Raw genomic sequence first — 18,415 nt, forward strand, 5'->3', positions numbered from 1 at the left:
TATTTATTAGGATGACTCTTGCCTTACCAAGCTATAACTTCAGTGTGGCGTGCAGGTGACAACAATAAACACTCCTGCTTAAACATACTTCTCACAAGGGCATTGAATCTAGCAACAGGAAATGTAATATCATCATGTAAAGTGTTTTCTTTCTGCTGGGCACCATCATTCCCTACTGGTGAGCCATTTATGAAACGTAATTACAGAAGAGGAGGGACTATCATGACAATAGAAAAGTCAAAAAGACCTGTTCTGCTCTGCTAAGTGCTTCAGCCTAAGGGCTCAAATAACTCACCATTTTAACCTATAAATTACTGCTTAAAATCAGATTTTAGCACACAAAAGAATCAGGGTAAATAAAGTCCTGTTCAGTATCACAGCTACAACATTAGCTCCTTCTTTTCAGTTTCTCTAAAACTATCCAGGTTGATTCACAAAGCAAGATCAATATTTTCCACTGGATGTGCAGTATCACTCAGATAACATGGATAGAGAGTTTTACTTTCAGTTCCTTCTCCATAGAAAGATTTCATTAGAACTTTCAAATCCCATTTCATGCTCTAAATGCCTGCTCTAATGCCCACTAACTTCAATGGGTGCTGGAGCAAGCCCTAAGTCAGGAGTGTAAAACAGGTGTTAAGAACAGTCTAGAAAAGTACACAACCCTGTTCCATGCATTTATGAAAACACAAGATGTGCCCAACATTTGCATTAATGAAAGGTCCTTAAATTACAATAATATTGCACTGGTTTTAAAAAGCCCTCTCTCTTCCCTTGATGAGTTTTTCAGTATAAGTGAATGATCTAGCATGGGATTACTGAGACACATATTGCAACCATATGCAATATCTTTAGGGACCATAATGAATGGTTTATGTATCACTGTGAACCAGTGACTGTATGCAACTCCAGAGGAGTAGGGCTGCCACAGCTTTGCCAGGAACTAAGAACAGTACAATGTGTTGCAGAGCGGCAGCTCCCTGGCTCCTTCCCAAGCATACATTTCTGTCATCCATTTATCCATCCATCAGAATGTATACAGACCTCATTTCTGTAGCAGTAGGTATCTGTGCACCTCATTTTAAAATCACAGGATATCCCAAATCCTCAGTTGGGACAGCTGTCCCAACTGAGGATTTGGGGTATCCTGTGATTTTAAAATGTTGGTAGCTTTTCCTTCCCTTTTTACTTTAATTTCCTCCTCTCCTCACAATAAGTGGAAAAGGAGCCTAGAATCCACAGTCCTTACTCAGGCAAAACTCCCTCTAGCTTTGGTGGGAGTTTTCCCTAGTAGAGTTCCAGACCAGGCCCATAATAATAGGAGTATTTGGTTTTAAATGACAAACACAAATTCACAAATCACCAAATGCTGGTGGGCAGTTGTGACATGCAGCGAATTTTTTTGTTAGTTTTGTTTAAACTATGCATCATGGACAACAGCCACATTTACTAATGATGCCTAAACACACCACAATAAAATACAGTAGCACAGCTACCCAAGAGAGAGTTTTATTATTGACCTGCAACCTCCTTCATTACAAACTCCCTCCCCCCAATAGAAAACATTTCCAATCTAACTTATGTTGTTTCTTTGCTCACTGAACATGTAACTGTAAATCCTATTTTTTAAATCCACTATGCTTTTACTGTGTGAAAACATCAACATCATAAGAAGCAATTTAACTAGAAATCCTATCCTTTTCTATTTTTCATGCTACCTTCTAGGAGATAGGTCCTTATTACCTGTTGTGACAAAGTCAGGCTGGATAGCTGCAGGAGGGTCTGGGAAAACAGGTATGTTAGCCCTAGAATGCTAAAGGCCCTTTTTCCTACAAGCTGAGAAGGGGTTACTTCAGGTCAATTAGGGACACCTGAGTCCAATTAGGGGCTGCCTGAAACCTGTTAAAATCTCTCTCCTGGTGGGGGGAAGATGAACTGCTGCAAGGCTGATGGCAGCAGGGAGATAGGTTTCTCCAGTGTGAGAGACTGCACTCCTCCCCATAGGGGAGACACCCAAAACCCAGTGCCTGTTTAGGGGAAGGACTGACACCCTCGGGCCAGTGACAGGACAACACCTGTCCCCGTGAGGGGGCCAGGGAAAAGTATTTCCTTTTTGTTTTGGTGCTTTATAGACTTGTTCCCCTTTGTTTGGCAGAGGAGCACCCCTCAGGCCTGCCCAGAGACCTACAGGGAAGGCACTGAAGAGGGAAAACAGACACACTCCAGAGTGGGGGCTGATTGACCCCAGGCCCTGTCCCCACCAGAGGAGTGAGCGCTAAGCCTGATGAGGCAGAAGGGGTGCCCTTGCCACACAGTAGAACAGTTGCTGCTAGCAGCCTAGGAATTAATTTTGGACTACCAGGGCAACCATCAAGTAAGCAGTTGGTCTGTGAACTGTAACAATCTGTATCTTACATGTGAAGCTATTGGAAAAAGAGGCTAATAGTATACTGAAACATATCTAGAGAAGTATTGTGAGAGAGAAGAGGGAATTAGTAATTCCTTTGTATACAGACTTGGTAAGACTTGTACTGTTAGGTATCTCATTACTATAAAATAACACACAGGATTCACTTATGACTCAGAACAATTAGAGAAAAAAAAACCACAACTGAGGACAGGTACATCTGTTTTATGAAGCAAAAGTAATTGCTGGATAGCTACAGTTGCAACTGAGTTGTCATTCTAAGCCCTGTTTTGAGCCCCTATCAAAAATCCACAAAGTAACATAATAGGTCTAATCATCCAATTTTGAGGCTAAGGTAGAGACTGAACTGTATTACAAAATTTGAAGAAAATTGGATAGGGTGTTTGTTCTTCATAACACCCTAAATATAGGGATGGCTCAAAGTTAAAGAAATCTTGTAACATTTTATGCCATTTTGACACACACACCCCCACAAACAAAAACGCCCCCCCCCAGAAAGCAGGAGAGAAATGTCTTAGTTTACTGAACTCCCCCAGTGATCTGTGCCCATAGCCAAAATGTCATTGATTAAAGTTTAATTCAAAAAGGTTTTAACTTTTAAATTAGTAATATTGTTATGGAACATCAGTTCTTGGAAGCTTAGGGTAGGATGTAAAGAAGTGCTGGAGACCTAACTTTTTAATTTTAAAAAGTAACAAAGCTAGTCGTTTTCCTTGCAGAGAAAGAGAACTCATGATAGAACTCAAATTCTAGTGAGTCTGGTTGGGGGAAGAGAGGAATTTTCCACCTGAAGTTCTCGAAGAGGGGCTGACTAGGACTCCCTTGTGGGCTTAGCCTATTGAACCTATGCTTTATTAAGGCAACCCCACCTTTGCTCTATCACCGCTGCCAGCATTGATTGCCCATTTGTCAAGTTTTTCAACAACAATCACCATCTTACTTTTTCCCCATATCCTCTCTCTTTATGCATGGAAGGAGTTCCCCGTACCATACCACTACATTATCTTCCAATATTTCACTTAAAAAAAACCCTGTGCATTTCTGCACATCTTTGTTTTGTCAGAAATCACAAGCAGAAATACTTTGACTAGCTTTTTGAGAGTATTTCTAGTCCTGATGAAACCAGGTAGGACTAGCAATCTTGGGAGAAAGTGCTTTCTTGTAAGATCTCCACCTTAACGTCCAATAAAAGAGCTCTACCTATGCATGAAAGTGTTTGGATCGTCTCAAGTTGAACAGCTGAAATGTGAGGTGTCACAGCAATAAGCCTGATCCAAAGCCATTTGAAATCTGTAGAAAAACTCCTCTGACTTCAATGGACTTTGAATCAGATCCAACATGCAGGAAGGTAGAAAGGCATGCTGCAGTGGTCTCAGCACAGGGCTGGGATCTAGGAACTCTTGTATACGCACCCCCTGGCTCTGCTACTAACTACTTCTCTGACCTTGGGCATATCACTTAGCCTCTCTGTGCTGCAGTTTCCCCATCTGTAAAAAGGAGGTAATATTCCTACCTTGCAAGGGGAACTGAGAGAATGAAGTAATTCCTAAAGCCCTTTGAAGATGAAAGTCATTGTATAAAAGAGTGTATCTATTGTAAGAAGTTATATTTTAATTCTCATCTGAACAGGTAATCTACATAGTAGGCTTCCATAACACTTGATATTTAAGTGCCCTAACAAGAAGGCCTGGCTTTCCAAACAGTTTGAGATGCAAGAAAGGGCTGCAGAGACTGTCCAGGTAAGATCTCAGAGAAGCAAACTTCTGAGGCTTGTTTTCCATAAATTCTTGTATAACATGGACTCTTACCACAGGGATTGCAGAGTTAAAAATAGTCATTCAGCCAGCAGTTTACCTCACTAAGAACCACAACAGCAACTGGAAATAGCTTTGGCAGTGAAGGTGTGGAGAGGTGGCTCAGCCAATCAGGAAGTCCCTATTTGAGAGGAAGGGGAGTCACTCCAGTGATGGAGAGAGCCACAGTGGAAGGTTATATCTGGTCCAGGGATAGAGAAAAAACTGCCAGGGCAGGAGTAAACATTTTGGGACTGCTCAAAGAAGAGAAGGCAGCAGATAGGAGCCATTAGTGGCTAGCTGAAGGGAGATAGCAGCATCAACAGAAAGTCAGAGAGGACCAAGGAATAGTAGCAGGAGAGGTTGAGACAGAAGGGCAAGAGGGTATCTAGACATGGATCCGTTACTTGGCTCCATAGGTAATTTTTAAATTACGGGGCTAGATATTTTTAATCTCAAAGTCTTAGTGCCTTGAGTCCAGTTCTCACGGTTTGTCATCAAAGCCCCTTGGCAGAATGATAGCACCTAAATTCAAAGGTGCCTTGTGTTTCCTAGGTGCCCTAAATTTTAGTTATATCTCAAGTATAAAATACAAATCCACTTGTACTCTTTGATAAGCCAATTTCTTAAATGTCCATGTTTTGCAACCTCCACTCTTATGAAAAGGATCAACAGCTTAGCCACTAAAAATAAATTATATCCCCAAAATGATCTAAACATTTAAAATGGAGAAATTAAGTAATAGACAAAGGTGAAAAGATGTTAGATTAAATTAAATAGCCAGTGCTATGGAGATACAGGAAGCTATTCCAGCTGAAGCATGAATCTATAGGATTTTCTATACACAACCTGTATTTAGGCAAGTAAAAGTAGTTTTGTTTACCAAAGGTATAGAGTACCTACAACCTCCACTGAAACATTTGTTTAGGTTTTTAAGAATTGATTTTGGGGTATCTAATGTTAGGCACAAGCTTGAAAATGTTGGCACTCACATTCAAGTGATCAATCCTAATGCCATTAGCAGAGTCACTGAAGCTAAAACTCCCATTTAAACTATTGGCAAGGGAATCTCTGTGAGAGCCTTCTCAACTTTGGAGTTTATGCCCCCTGTTCCACAATAGCCTGAAATGTTTTGATCCAAAAGTTACTCTTTGGATCATATTCTAAGGGCTTGTCTATACTTACCGCGCTGGTTTGGCGGCAGGCAATCGAACTTCTGGGTTCGATTTATCGCGTCTTGTCTGGACGCGATAAATCGAACTCAGAAGTGCTCCCCGTCGACTCCGGTAATCCTGCTCACCGCGAGGAGTACGCGGAGTCGACGGGGGAGCCTGCCTGCCGGGTGTGGACCGCGGTAAGTTCGAACTAAGGTACGTCGACTTCAGCTACGTTATTCACGTAGCTGAAGTTGCGTACCTTACTTCGATTTGGGGGTTTAGTGTAGACCAAGCCTAAGGAATATCTATTTAGGGACATGCTGAGTGAGGTCTGTGCGTCAGGAGGATTGAGAAGGTTCTTTCAAGCAGCTGTGAAAGGGAAAGTTTGGTAGTTTTGCTGACTTGCTGTTGTCCAGTGGAAGGGCTCTGCAGCTACTTTGGTTTTTATTATGGACTTTATTTTTTAATTGACAGCAGGACAGCTACAGCTTGGGATAGGTAGCAAGTTTAAAATAAACTAGGTTAAAGCTCAAACTGTGACACTTAAAAAAAAAAAACCACTGGTAAAGAATGCCCTTTCAGCACTTTACTATACTAGAATCCAGGTGTTATAAGGTTTAATTTGACATTTACAGGGAAGCTAGGTCAAAGTTGTAATGATCTGCATATGCCTTTGTTTTAAATGCAAATGCAAACATGTTTGCAGTTCTGCATTGTCAAAGCTGTTCAGAATATAGGTATGAAGTTTCTTTGCTGACTGTGACTATACCTAGTGTTGTAATGGTTGCATTCAACATGGCACGGACTGGAGTGATGAAAGTACATGTTAATAAAAAAAATTAGCTCATAACTTCCAGAAACTGGAAATACTTAGTGACAACCTCTAAAGGTTTAGGGCAATTAATCTGTTAACTTAAAGGAGGTAGAGACAACAGAACATGGAATCAGGCTGAGTACATACAGAAAAAAATAAGAATCTGCTAGTCAATTATATTACCGTGAACCACAACAAAAGTATGCCCCTTCCTACCTTCTTAGAATCTACTATAATCATGGTTTGATAGATATTTGGATAGTCTGACTAATTTAGAGGACTCGTAGGAAATGCAAGTATTCCTAAGTACTGCGTGCCCTGAACTCCAGTAGACTCCATTAAGAGTATTAGATCTGCCCAGTAAATTTACAAAATGGAAACTTTTACAAGAACGTTTCTGCCTAGTTCCATAGGTGGGCAGAAATGCTGCTATTCTGAGATATTCAAGTAACATCTTGTGAATGGTTCTCCATTTGTACCACCTCTTGGAAGTCTCTGTTGAGGGACAGTTCTTCACCAGCATCCTATATCAAATCTTGATTTTGTGCAACACATTCCATCAACCATCTTTATGCCACTGCTCTTCTGATAAGTGCTTTGAGACATTACAGCAGTCCATTATTACTCAAACACCCCATATTTTACTATTGACAGAAACTAGATTAATTGAAGCATGGAAGTGTGACAGTACTGATATTCCAGTTTAATGCTATATAGTAAGTGTGCATTGTGAAACAGAATTCCTCCTACATAAAGTAGGAAACTAAACTGCAACGATTACTGTTTGAATTCTTACACCAGACACACAACTTCTACCCTGACTCAAACTATGGCAGTTAAGAAATAGTGGAGAAACTTGTTACAAGTTGCACAATAAAGTCATGGCATGACTTACATGGCTTGGCAAGTTACACGGAGTCCCATCCTTTCTTGGTTATGAGGAAACAAGACTGGTTTGCTACCAGTTTTCAAAGTGTCATATTTGGGATCACTGCTGAAGTGTGGTTTTACTCAAAGTTACTCTAAACATGACATTGTACACATAGCTTATTTTAGAAGAAATAATTGCACTGTAGAAATCCACAAAAGGAAAAAAAATATTTAGCTGCCGGGACTACATTCTCAACCTCAAAGACAAACTAAAGTGCTCTCTCATCCATCACCAGAAATAGGCTCTCCAATCCAAAGTCTGGCTTTCAACTCCACTCTCTTCAGAAGTTTAGCACAAGTCAGACTAACTTAGTAAATATCCCTTTTCATATATGAGTATAAATCCATTTTAGTCTTAGCCCACTACAACAAATGCTGCTCAAAGAAACACAAACTTGCCATTAAAGCAAGCAGAGGTGACCAGACAGTTAATAGATCTGTTGTGTTAAAAAAAAAAAATTTACAAACTCACTTTTCACAGAACAGCCATTAGCTCTGCTGAATCTTTCCCTTTCCCAAACTCCATAGTATAGCCTAGCTTCCCTACCGTAATTATAGTGCTTTAAGTGAAAATTGATATTGGGACAATTTTAGTGAGAAAATAATAAATTTGCTATAATCCACTGGATTGGGTTTCTCTATGTATTTGTAATTTCTGAACACACGACTTGACATTAATACCTAGTTTCCTCAAGTTATCTGCAACCCTCAGTTTTATTACAGACCAATAATATGGATTTATCTGTCAATCTGAGCACCAAAGCAATACCAGAGTGTAGAAAAAAGTTTGATCAAACTCCATTGGGTCAAAAGAAAAAAAGTTCCTGAAACCCAACAGGTATTGTGTACTGGGCTACAACTATCAGGAGGCTTCACTGCTTAATCATGAGCAGTTCAAACTTATGACAATCAATTCTAGAACTAACATTTTAAGCAGCATTGTTCTGTAACATGGCAATTGGGAGATGCTTTGCAGAGAAGCAAGATCTTCTAGGAATATGATTATTCAACATTTAGGCCAGATTATTTCCCAATTAAAAAGTATTTGCTTTTCTAATAAAAGCCACACTAAACAAGTTTTCAATTTTACATCTTTTATTATATGCCAAAATTCACTAGAGCCAGGTTTTTGCTTGTATACAAGTTACTCAGAAAATTAACTGTATAGGCAAAGATTGTTAGCAATTTGATTTTATACTAATTTTTAGGTTTGTTCAGTTCAACCAGGCTGCAAAGATAATGTTGTGTACGAGCAATAAAACAGAAAAGAGCTGCAATGTTCAAGGAGTTTCCAAATATTACAGATTTTAGACCTCATCAGATGAGTAAACATAATACAAAAAATTACAAATAAAAGCAGTCACAATATAAAATAGCAGCTCATATAGCTTTTTTCAAGTTTTAATTTTATTCAGAAAGTGACATTTAGTTCAGTTTGCCTCATTCTTTGAAGCTTCATCAAAATTTTCAACAAGATCTAGAAAGAAAAAAAGAAAGAAAAGTACATGTTGAAACCAAAGCATCAGTACCTTTTTTACCTTACCAAATATATCTAGTGAGTCAAGATTTTATCTTAAAGTCAACTTTAAGTATTTTAATTATGAGATGTTACAGCTTTAGCATTTACAAATAAACAATTTCTACATAAAAGTATAAATGCCACATAAGACACTGGTGTAGATGAACCACTAGTATCTTATGAATCCTGTCTTCAACAACCACCAATGACTGATAGCACACTTAACTGTGCTATACCACACTTGTGCGGTGGGAAGTGGAGAGGGAAGAAAAGGGGAGGTTTCTTCTGTACCCTCATGATATGTATTAGGCCAATTCCTTGATGCACACTATTGATAGTATGTATCATTTTTAGCCTAGCAACATTAAAAACTGCAGATGCTATTTCTACAAAATAGCTAAAATACTGGATTAAGCCAGAGGCCCATCTAGGCTCATACCCTGACAGCAGCCAGTACCTGATAATTCAGAGGAAGGTGCAAAAAAAAAAAAAAAAAAAAAATTGTTGTTGTTGTCCACCATGGAATAACTTGCCCATAGGGAAGTTTAACAGTTAGTGGCTGACTAATTCCCTAACCATTTCTCCACCATGCCCCCCACCCCAAGTCTATTTCATGTGTGTAATGGTCTCATTGTCAAACACCAATTTTTTTTTTTAATCATACTAAGTTCTTGGCCTCAATTCTACATTATGTTTGTATTTTGTGGGACAGCAGGTCCTTTCATCAGTTTCTGTTTTATGTTTGTTCTTACCTGGAACTTCATCATCATCATCCTCTCCAGTAGCAAGTGGTGCTTTTCCATCCACAGCTGTAATCACAAATAATGTAATATCCATTTTAAATGCCAAGCTTATTTGTAAAAAATCTCCAATTACAATATATATATTTTTTGGAATAAAGCCAAAACTGAAGTTTGACATTAACTTGAAATATATTTTCAGCAGGGGAAGTGTCTGTGATGCAAGTTTATTACATAATTGTGAAATAAGACCCAGCTAGGAGTATACATTTTCTTTTGGCTATTTCACTATGTCTCATCAGAAGACAACCAGCACACAAGGAAACAACAGGACACATGCTACAACTATTTTACTGGTCAACTTATTACAGCAATGTAAGCTTATTTCAATCAACACTGCAAATTAAGTGCCTTGTATGAATAATCATTTTCATCTGCAAATGCAAAAACTGGGATTTTACTCAGATTAAAACAGCATCTTGATCTATTGATAATTCGTTTGTTCTCTGTCTATCCCAGACTCTAAACAATAAGCTTCAGCATGCTTAATTGTGCTTACCCTGGAGATTATGAAAGAAGGGAGAGTGTTTACCAGAAATTTGAGTTGGGAAGACTGAACACCTTAATCACCCCACCAATCAATCTTTCCCATTAAATGTCTGGGAGAGTGTGATGACTTTGCAGCAGATCTCTGAAATCACTAAATCCTGGCTCTGGGGATCAAAAGGGTAGGTAGGGAGTGAATTCAAGCCTCCCAACCAAGAACATCCTGCACCACATTTAAACTGGAAAGGAGGTTGTTCACTCAAGTACTCTACCACAAGATGAGAGAGGGGAAAACCCATTTTGGGCTTGATAGGTCAAATATCAATCTTAAATTAGTATTAAAAGCAGGCTACTAAGGAGTCAAACTTCGTAGCTTACATCGGCTGAGCTTATTCACACATACAGGGGCTCCTTGCATTCATCCATTCCCAATCACAAGCTCCCTCTGTACCACACTTCCCCACCCCATTATTTTTCAGGGAGTCCCTGCAACTCACCCTAATCTACCCCCTGCTAAGGTCTCCATGCCCCCTATTACCCACCCCCCTCATCCCACACCAGAGTCCCACATTCTGGCAGCTCTGTGTGCCCCTTGTTCACCTCTCCCATTCTCCCCCTATGGCAGGGGTTCTGTGTACCCCCCATTCCTCCACCCCATTCTAGGATCCCCCATTGTCCTTCCCACAGCAGGGACTCTGTGTACACTTCTATTTCTCCCTTCCCTACCTCCACTTATTCCAGTATCCCCAATTCTGCCCCTTCCCCTCCACAGACCAAGTCCCCCATTCTTTGCCCCATGGCTGGGGCTGTGTATGCCTCCATTCCCCTTTTGCCCCCACCATTCTTCTGTCTGGGACAGAAGTCATTCAGAGTGTCAACATGTTAAACTCTATTGGGAGGATAATAGGAGAGGAAAGGAGATACACTTTAACTGGAAAGTATTAAGGGGTGCCACCAACCAGTCTGATCTATAACCAATTACAGAGGTACTCAAGGTTGTGGCTGTGCTAAAGAGCTTCATGTGTCCCCCATTTTCCCTCAAATCAATAAGGTTCTGGCCAGTGATGTTTAGCACATTCCCTGAAATTACTGATCAGATGTAGCACTCAAAAGCTAGCACTCTACACAGAGACTCCATCAAGTGTAAGGCCTCCACAAGCTTAGCTAATACATTGGAAGAAATCTGCTATTTCAAATCAGTTATAAATTGAGCAGTTTTAATAAAACAGCATGGGCAATTCACTTTTCAACAATTACAGATTCCCAAATCCAATAAGCAATATTGCACGGTGGATTCAACTGTTTATCAATTCAAAGTTGAAGAGTGTTTTACTGACTCAAAGTAACATTTAACCCTTTTAATATTAAAGACCTTAAGTTTTGGTGTATCCAAGATTAGCATTTGGTCATATAAAACAGTCAGGGTCCATTATGGTGTCAAGGGGTCCTTTTATTTTTGAGGATTTAGGAGTTCCAAGGAATCTTGCTGCTGCTGCCTTGAGGAAACCTAAAAGGATGATGGGAGGAAGGGAGGGATCTGAACTCCTGGTGAGACAGGAAAAGATTGCCCAGCTGCTGATGTTGTTCTGCAGATTCCTCTGGGCCATGGGAAAGCATAAAGAACCCTCTACTCTATCAGAGGGGATCAAGCAACCTCCTTATCCACATTTGAACTAACAGCAGAAAACAGGAGACCCACCACCCTCCCCCATCCATAGAATAGACAACTACACCTCCCCTACCCAGAAAAGGGCCGTGTTAGAGGAGATTCAATATATCTACACTGCAATTAGACACTCCTGGCTAGCCCATGCCAGCTGACCCAGACTCACAGGGCTTGGGCTAAGGGGGTGTTTAATTGTAGTGCAGATGTTCAGTCTCAGGATGCAGCCTGAGCTCTAGGACCCTCCCACCTCGCAGGGTGCCAGAGCCTGGGTTCCAGCCAGAGCACTTACACTGCAATTAAATAGCACCTTAATCTAAGCCCCTTAGCCCAAGACAGTTGGCATAGGCCAGCCACAGGTTTTTAATTGCAGGGTACACAACACCTAAGCCATTCACTACCTGACCGCAGATATAAAAGCGGCAGGTGGAGCCAGAGGACTGTACAAGCAACATTTCTCTCCCTACCTCCCCAAACAAATGCCTTAGATTCTGAGGGGTGTGTATTGGAATAGGGAAAGTTGCACCAGTTCACTATTGCTGGAACTGGCTATCCTCCCAACTGCTAACAAAGGCCTCATCCTCTGAAGGGGAGGGGATAAGCTTGGGCAAACAATTTGTGATTCCTTTCCAAGGTATTTCAAAAGTTTAACCTGAAAGAAGAGCAAGACCAGGAAGCCCCCATCTGCAGGCAGTGAGAGAGATGCCCAGTGACAGTTAAACTAGCCACATTCCACCAATTCCCTCTCCTCCAAACCCTACTCTATAGCAGCACCACCTTTCTGTGCTGAGGGTACCCACCCTCGTCTCTACTTACCTCCTCTTCACAATTCAGGTATATGGCATTAATCCAAGACTGCAGGGTAATGATTGCTTCTGCTGCTGGTGGGAGCTGTCTTGCTCCCCTCTTCTCATTTACCTAGGAATTTGGAGGTGGAAGCCTTGATAATCTCTCTCCCCCATACCAACTCTAGGAACTCCCTGATACTGCTTCATTGCCTCCTAGTTACTGAAAAGTCTCGCCAGGCAGACCTACCTTTGCTAAACCAGAGGGGGAGCATGACATCAGAGCACCTTAGTGCCTCTAAATCCCCTCCTGAAATTCTGTGCAAGTGAACACTGCCAGTTCAAGAGGAAAAACAAAGCCCAGGCTACTTTTTTTTTTGTTTTTTAAAGATAAATGTAAATTAATACGTTTTCCACATAAAAATGTGCTAAACCTATTTTAAACAGATGAGTGTGCTCAAATTAAGCAAGCTGCCCTAGATGAGTAAGATAACCATTAATTACTTTGCTTCCAGTTTCTTGGTATTTGAGAAACTACATGCAGGTTAAGGGATATGTGCCAGTTTCTTTTATTTTACTATATATCATGTTGGAAATAGATGTGCGAACAGGTTTTGATTACATTTATTAGCATATGGGTGGAACACTGAATTTTTACTCCTGAAGTTCACTGCTGTGAGACAAAAAAAAACTGTATAAATCTGCTGAAAAAGTATGTTGAGGTTATTACTTACGTTGCTTGGGTAGAGCCTCTGCCAATCTCCTCAAGCTAGTCAGACTGTCAGCTCCAAGCTGATTTAAGATGCTGGGAAGCATTTCCGTCAGCTGCTTTGTCTCAGCATGGCCTGTGATAGTGAAAGTGTTAGCAGCCAGAGATGCCTGAACTTTAGGGTTGTTGAAGTGGATGACTGTTCCCTGGTTGGTAAACATGTTTACCTGCAAGAAAAAGTAAAAGCATATCAAGACAGTCAAATTTTGGAATATGATTTAATTTCAATAGAAAACTTGAACAACTAAGCCTTGTTCAAGCTCAAGGCTTACTTGCAATATTTTTAACAGTTCATGAGTATAATCAGAAGTAGATATAACAAACGTCACAAAACTTGTTTTTTAAGGTTGGGTTTTTGTTTTTTAAATTAAAGCAGTTACCTCTTCAATACCAGAGATGTTGTTGACTCCCAGTTTCTTTAAGGAGAACTGAAGTTTCTTGTCATCTGCTGTAGCTGTTCTGTGGACAACCTTCTTCTTTCTGCGAGCAGTTCCCTTTGTGGAAAGAACATATGTTTTACCTTTATACTACAGCAGTTCTCAAATTAAAGAACTCTTATTTCACACATCACTCACAGGGGATGATGATAAGTATAAATGTCAAGAAGGAAGAACTGGTAAATTTGATATCTATGTCAACACCATGGGCTAAAGATTTCAAACAAACATCCCATTTTAGCACACTTTAAAGATTTGCCAAGTATACTTTTGGAAAGAGGATTTGATAGACTTTCCATAGAGAACCATTTCTGGAAAGGAGAATGGAAACCTTTCTAGGTTTCTTAAATTATATCCAAATTCTGATACTTTTATAAACTTAAAATTAAAGGAAACTCTCTGTAATAAGATGTATTCTAAATAAAAGGAGAGTACAAGAATGATTTCATCAAGAAATCAAAGACTATTCATCAAAAAGAAATGAGAAAAAAAACTGTACAGAATCCCAAGAACAATAAGACATGCTACAGCACTACATAGGAATTTGTCACTCAAACAGAGAAACTTTGCCCCAAGGAGAGGATAGCTATGTCTGACAGATTGGGATCTGTCTTTTCTGATTTGGCAACTCATATTTTGCACATCAATAAAGGTACTATTGAACTGAATTCTAGGTCATACCCATTTACAAAGCAGAAGTCACCAAGAGATGAGTTCTCCCCTTGTTGAGGGCCAACTCCCCCCAACCAAAGCGCCCTAGATTTGTGATTTGGTGCAGTTCTTTGGCAGGGAAGACTGCTCTTCTCCATGTCAAAGAGCAGCATTGCCACTTTATGGCTTCTATTACAGTCACAAGATTTTGGCATCCCCTGAACTAAAGAGCGCAAAACAGATGGCTCTATTAACCTCATTCCTTTTCCTCCTTGAGTCTGCTGTCCCAAACCCTGCTGCTTCTGCTTCAGGCCAGCCAGGTCCTAGCAATAAGAAACAGTTGCACATCCATCTAGACATAATTCCCTCAGAGAGAGTACCGATCAGTGAATTGGTCTAAAGAAAAACTTGGGTGAACATTATGGGCTTTAATCCAATTGAAGCAAAAACCCCAGCCCCTTTTAAAGTTGTGTGTGGAGAAAGGCCCCCCAGAATGGGTAGGCTAGGATAGGAAGAACAGTAGTAGCCCCAGTTAAGGTGAAACTACCACCAAATTGGAAAGGAATCTCAGCCTGAAACTCTCTGCCTGCCTAGAGTCTGAACCCAGCTCACTCAGCAATTTGAAACTGCAACCAGAACAGTGACCTTTCATGTAAGGAGTGATTCAAAAGGAGTTTTTATCAGCCTGTCAGAACTACATTAATATTTCAGAACAAAAGGCTTTTTAATAGGTCTAGAAAGTCATGCTTTGCAGGAATCTGACAAAAGTTTTTTTTTGGCAGGTGTCTGCAGAGACACCTGCCAATTCACAATAGGTTAAAATAGGTGTCAAATGCATTTGGATTGATTTAAGTCTTTATGCTAGAGTTGTCTGCTATCTGAATCTCATAGTTAATTTCCATTAAGTGGATAGGAGCTGCTTTCATCTTTACAGAATTTAAGCCTGTAAAGATTACAGGTCTCTGACACTAAATCCACCTTGATCCTGCTGAGACATGCACAATTCCTGGGGTTCCACCTATGTATTAAAGATGAGTGGATGCTGCAGACTATGTTTGGAATACTGAGAAATACATCTGGCCAACCCTGCCCTAAAATTAAAAAAACTGAAGTGTCTTTGCTAAATGGCAATGACTACATCTTAGACAAAAACTGCAAATTATAATAGTATCATCAAGTCGTATAATAATCCTGAAACTCCACCCAAATGAATTGAAAGACATTTTGCTAAAGCTAGATATAGAGGAACTCACGGACAAAGAAGTCTTACAAAACAGCCTTGAAAATTTTCTAGACTAGGCACATTCTATTCTTTGCATGATTAGCAAACTTAAGTTTTCCCCATGAGTAAAACAGTACATATACCAAGTGAGTGGAGGAGTAGGATTTCGCAATGCTGCAATAAAGTACTTCTGACAGTATTAGACACCATCAAATCCAGTCTATTTTTAAAATAGCAGAGTCAGGTACTACCTCTGCCCCAATTCTCCCATGCCGATTTGAGACTGAACTATAGCATCTCTAACATATTAAACTCCATTGTTTTCAGTTACAGTCACAAAGCAGCTAGTATGCATACAAACGCACCCAGTTTTGTCGCTTATCAACACTACAATGAGCAAGTTGTAATCTGGAGCAAACTAGGTGTGCACATGTACGTGACTAGAATAAAAATGTCTATAGCCTGCACTACCATATCAGGTTTATCTAGACTAGGTATGTAATCAGACAAGCCTCATTAACATGACACTTCAATTTGTGGCTGAAAGCATTTCTATGTGCTTTATAAACCACATTTATGTAATGACTATGCTACTTAAATACTTTCATGCAGAAAAATCCTGTTTAGTTCACTATAATCTGTATTTATAGAGATCACAATCTACATTTGTTATTTCTTGGTTCTGCAGCAATTTTATAACCCCATTCCTTCAAAACAAAGACAACAAGACAAAGTTTGTCTTTAAAGAAAACTCTACAGATCTGTTCCCTCAAGGGTGGGTATAGCAGACAGCCTTCAATAGGTTCCCTCCACCACTTCTAATTTTCATACTACGCTGTGCAACAACTCCACATCTCAGCAAAGATAATATGCATTAGTTTTTTCCTGAAAAATTCCCTTAACATTACTGAAATGATTTAAAATAAACCTAATTTAAGTAGTTAGCAGCAGTAGATATAAAGTTACATAAAGGCCTATTTCAAAGACTAATTGAAAGGTTTTCATCCAGCCAACACAATAATTCAGAAAATGTTTCCCCTGCAAGAACTGATGAAATCACTAACATCTAAACAAGGCCCTAGTTCTGGTATTAGTGATATCAGTTCTTGCAGGAAGACACAGAACCTTTAATCCCTCTTTGCAAACAAACAAAGGACTGACTGGTTTTAAAATGTTTTTAAATGACAAATAATTTTGTGTCTACAGATTTGTTAATGATTTGGATCTTGTTTTAAAGACATGGAACTGATACGTCAGGAAGTAGCTTACCTATTCAATACAGTGATACCGGACAAATACAGAAAAACCTAGTCAGTCTGAAAACTAGAACATACAGGCAAGTCATCTTACACTGGAGTTACGTTCTGCTGTCAGCGTGTAAAGCGAAAATCACATATAGTCAAAATTACATTGAGTGTAATGGCGGGCGGAATCGCCTGCACTACAGATACAGTATTTAGTTTGTTATTTTTCTCTTTTTTCTCTTTTGGCCGACTGAATTCACGCATGTTAAATGCGTGTAAGATGAGACTAGCCTGTACATATGAGCAATTAATCTTGTTGGGTAAGAAATATGGTATCCTGTTTCATAAATGTAATTTTGGGGGTTTTTTTTAATGAAAACCCTTATGCTTAAACTGAATGTAGATTTTGCTTTTGAAAATCCAATGGTTTCCCAATAGAAGTTATGAACCACACATTTAATGAGACTCAATCAGCCTTACTTTTGCCAGATTTCTCTGGAAAATCAATTAGAAGAATTTCCATTGTATTTTTACCACTGACCTAGAAGAACATAAATACACAGGTAATATGTAGACATAAGGAAAGTAAGTTGGATTTGATAGGCAAGAGAATGTGGGAAAACATATTACTAATAGAAACAGTACATTCGTTAGATCACATCCATACCTCGCCAAGATAAAACAGTAAGTTTAAATAGATTTAAAGTTTCATGTACACTACTTTGTGCCCATCTGCATGGCGGGGCTGTGCCTTACCTTTCCCCCAATGCGCACTTGAGCCTGGAGTTTGGCTAGTTTTTCTTGATTCATGATTGTTTCTTTCATCTAAAAAGGAAGGACAGTCACAACACTATGGACACGGCTCTGCTCGCTGGGGAGGTCAGCCCCGGGGCGGGCAGCGTCTACAACGCAGCGGAGGCCCCGGCTATCTCCGGAACACCGCACCCCAGGCTCCGTACCGGGACGGCCAGTCAGGGGGCAAGGCCGCTCTGCAGACCCCAGCCGTATCCCGGCGACAGGACGGGGAAGCAGGAGGCGAAAACAGGGAGCGGAGGCAGGGGCTCGAGGCCTCTCTTTGGGGAGGGGGGACAATTTACTCAGCCCCGCGTAACTCCCATAGCCGCATCCCGCCCCGCCGCGGCTTATCGCTCCCCAACTGCCGGGCCCCGCGCGGCCTATCCCACCGGTGTCTCCCCGACTCACAGGTCCGCGCCTGGGCGCTCCGCCAAGGAACCTCCCCAGGGACCCCGCTCCCCGGGGCAGCCCCAGGCCCCTTTGTACCTTTCCGGGCGGAAGCGGCTCTGTCCTGGCGGGGGACAGGGCAGGGAGCGCGGATCTGAGCGCACACACGCGGAGGGGCGCAAGATGGTGGCCGGAAGGAAGGCAGGAGCTGGGGGAGGGCGGGGCGACGCGACGCGCTGACGACACCCAACGTCCGGCGCGCGCGCTCCTCCTACCTCAGCCTCAGCCGTCAGCCCAGGAACTCGGCGCGCGCTCCTCGCGTGACGCCGCTGGGGTGAGCCCAGCCAGCGCGGGGACCGTCACACAGGCGGGGCGGATGGGAGCGTGGGGCCCGAGAGCGCCCCCGTCACAGCCCCAGAGGTGGCGCGGGGCGCTGGACTGAGCGTCCTGGGAAAGCCTGTCTCAGCTGGGCACCTTTGTCAGGCGCCTGCCTGCAGCAACCGCGGCACGAAACCAGTCGCCTTTGGTCTGCGTT

General features: G+C 41.1%; 1 protein-coding gene across 1 annotated transcript; it reads right to left on the reverse strand.

Annotated features, from left to right (window-relative positions):
* Positions 1–8,199: 8,199 nt before the first annotated feature.
* Positions 8,200–18,140, reverse strand: BTF3 (basic transcription factor 3). The gene is made up of 6 exons (XM_034774422.1): positions 17,980–18,140; positions 17,455–17,523; positions 13,525–13,638; positions 13,110–13,311; positions 9,394–9,450; positions 8,200–8,599 (listed from the first exon to the last, which is right to left on the reverse strand). The coding sequence occupies exons 2-6, from the start codon at positions 17,521–17,523 to the stop codon at positions 8,553–8,555; spliced, it is 489 nt and encodes a 162-aa protein (XP_034630313.1). The 5' UTR covers positions 17,980–18,140; the 3' UTR covers positions 8,200–8,552.
* Between the last annotated feature and the right edge of the window lie 275 nt (positions 18,141–18,415).

The sequence above is a fragment of the Trachemys scripta genome, chromosome 6 (genome assembly GCF_013100865.1).
Source record: "Trachemys scripta elegans isolate TJP31775 chromosome 6, CAS_Tse_1.0, whole genome shotgun sequence".
Lineage (NCBI taxonomy): Eukaryota > Metazoa > Chordata > Testudines > Emydidae > Trachemys > Trachemys scripta.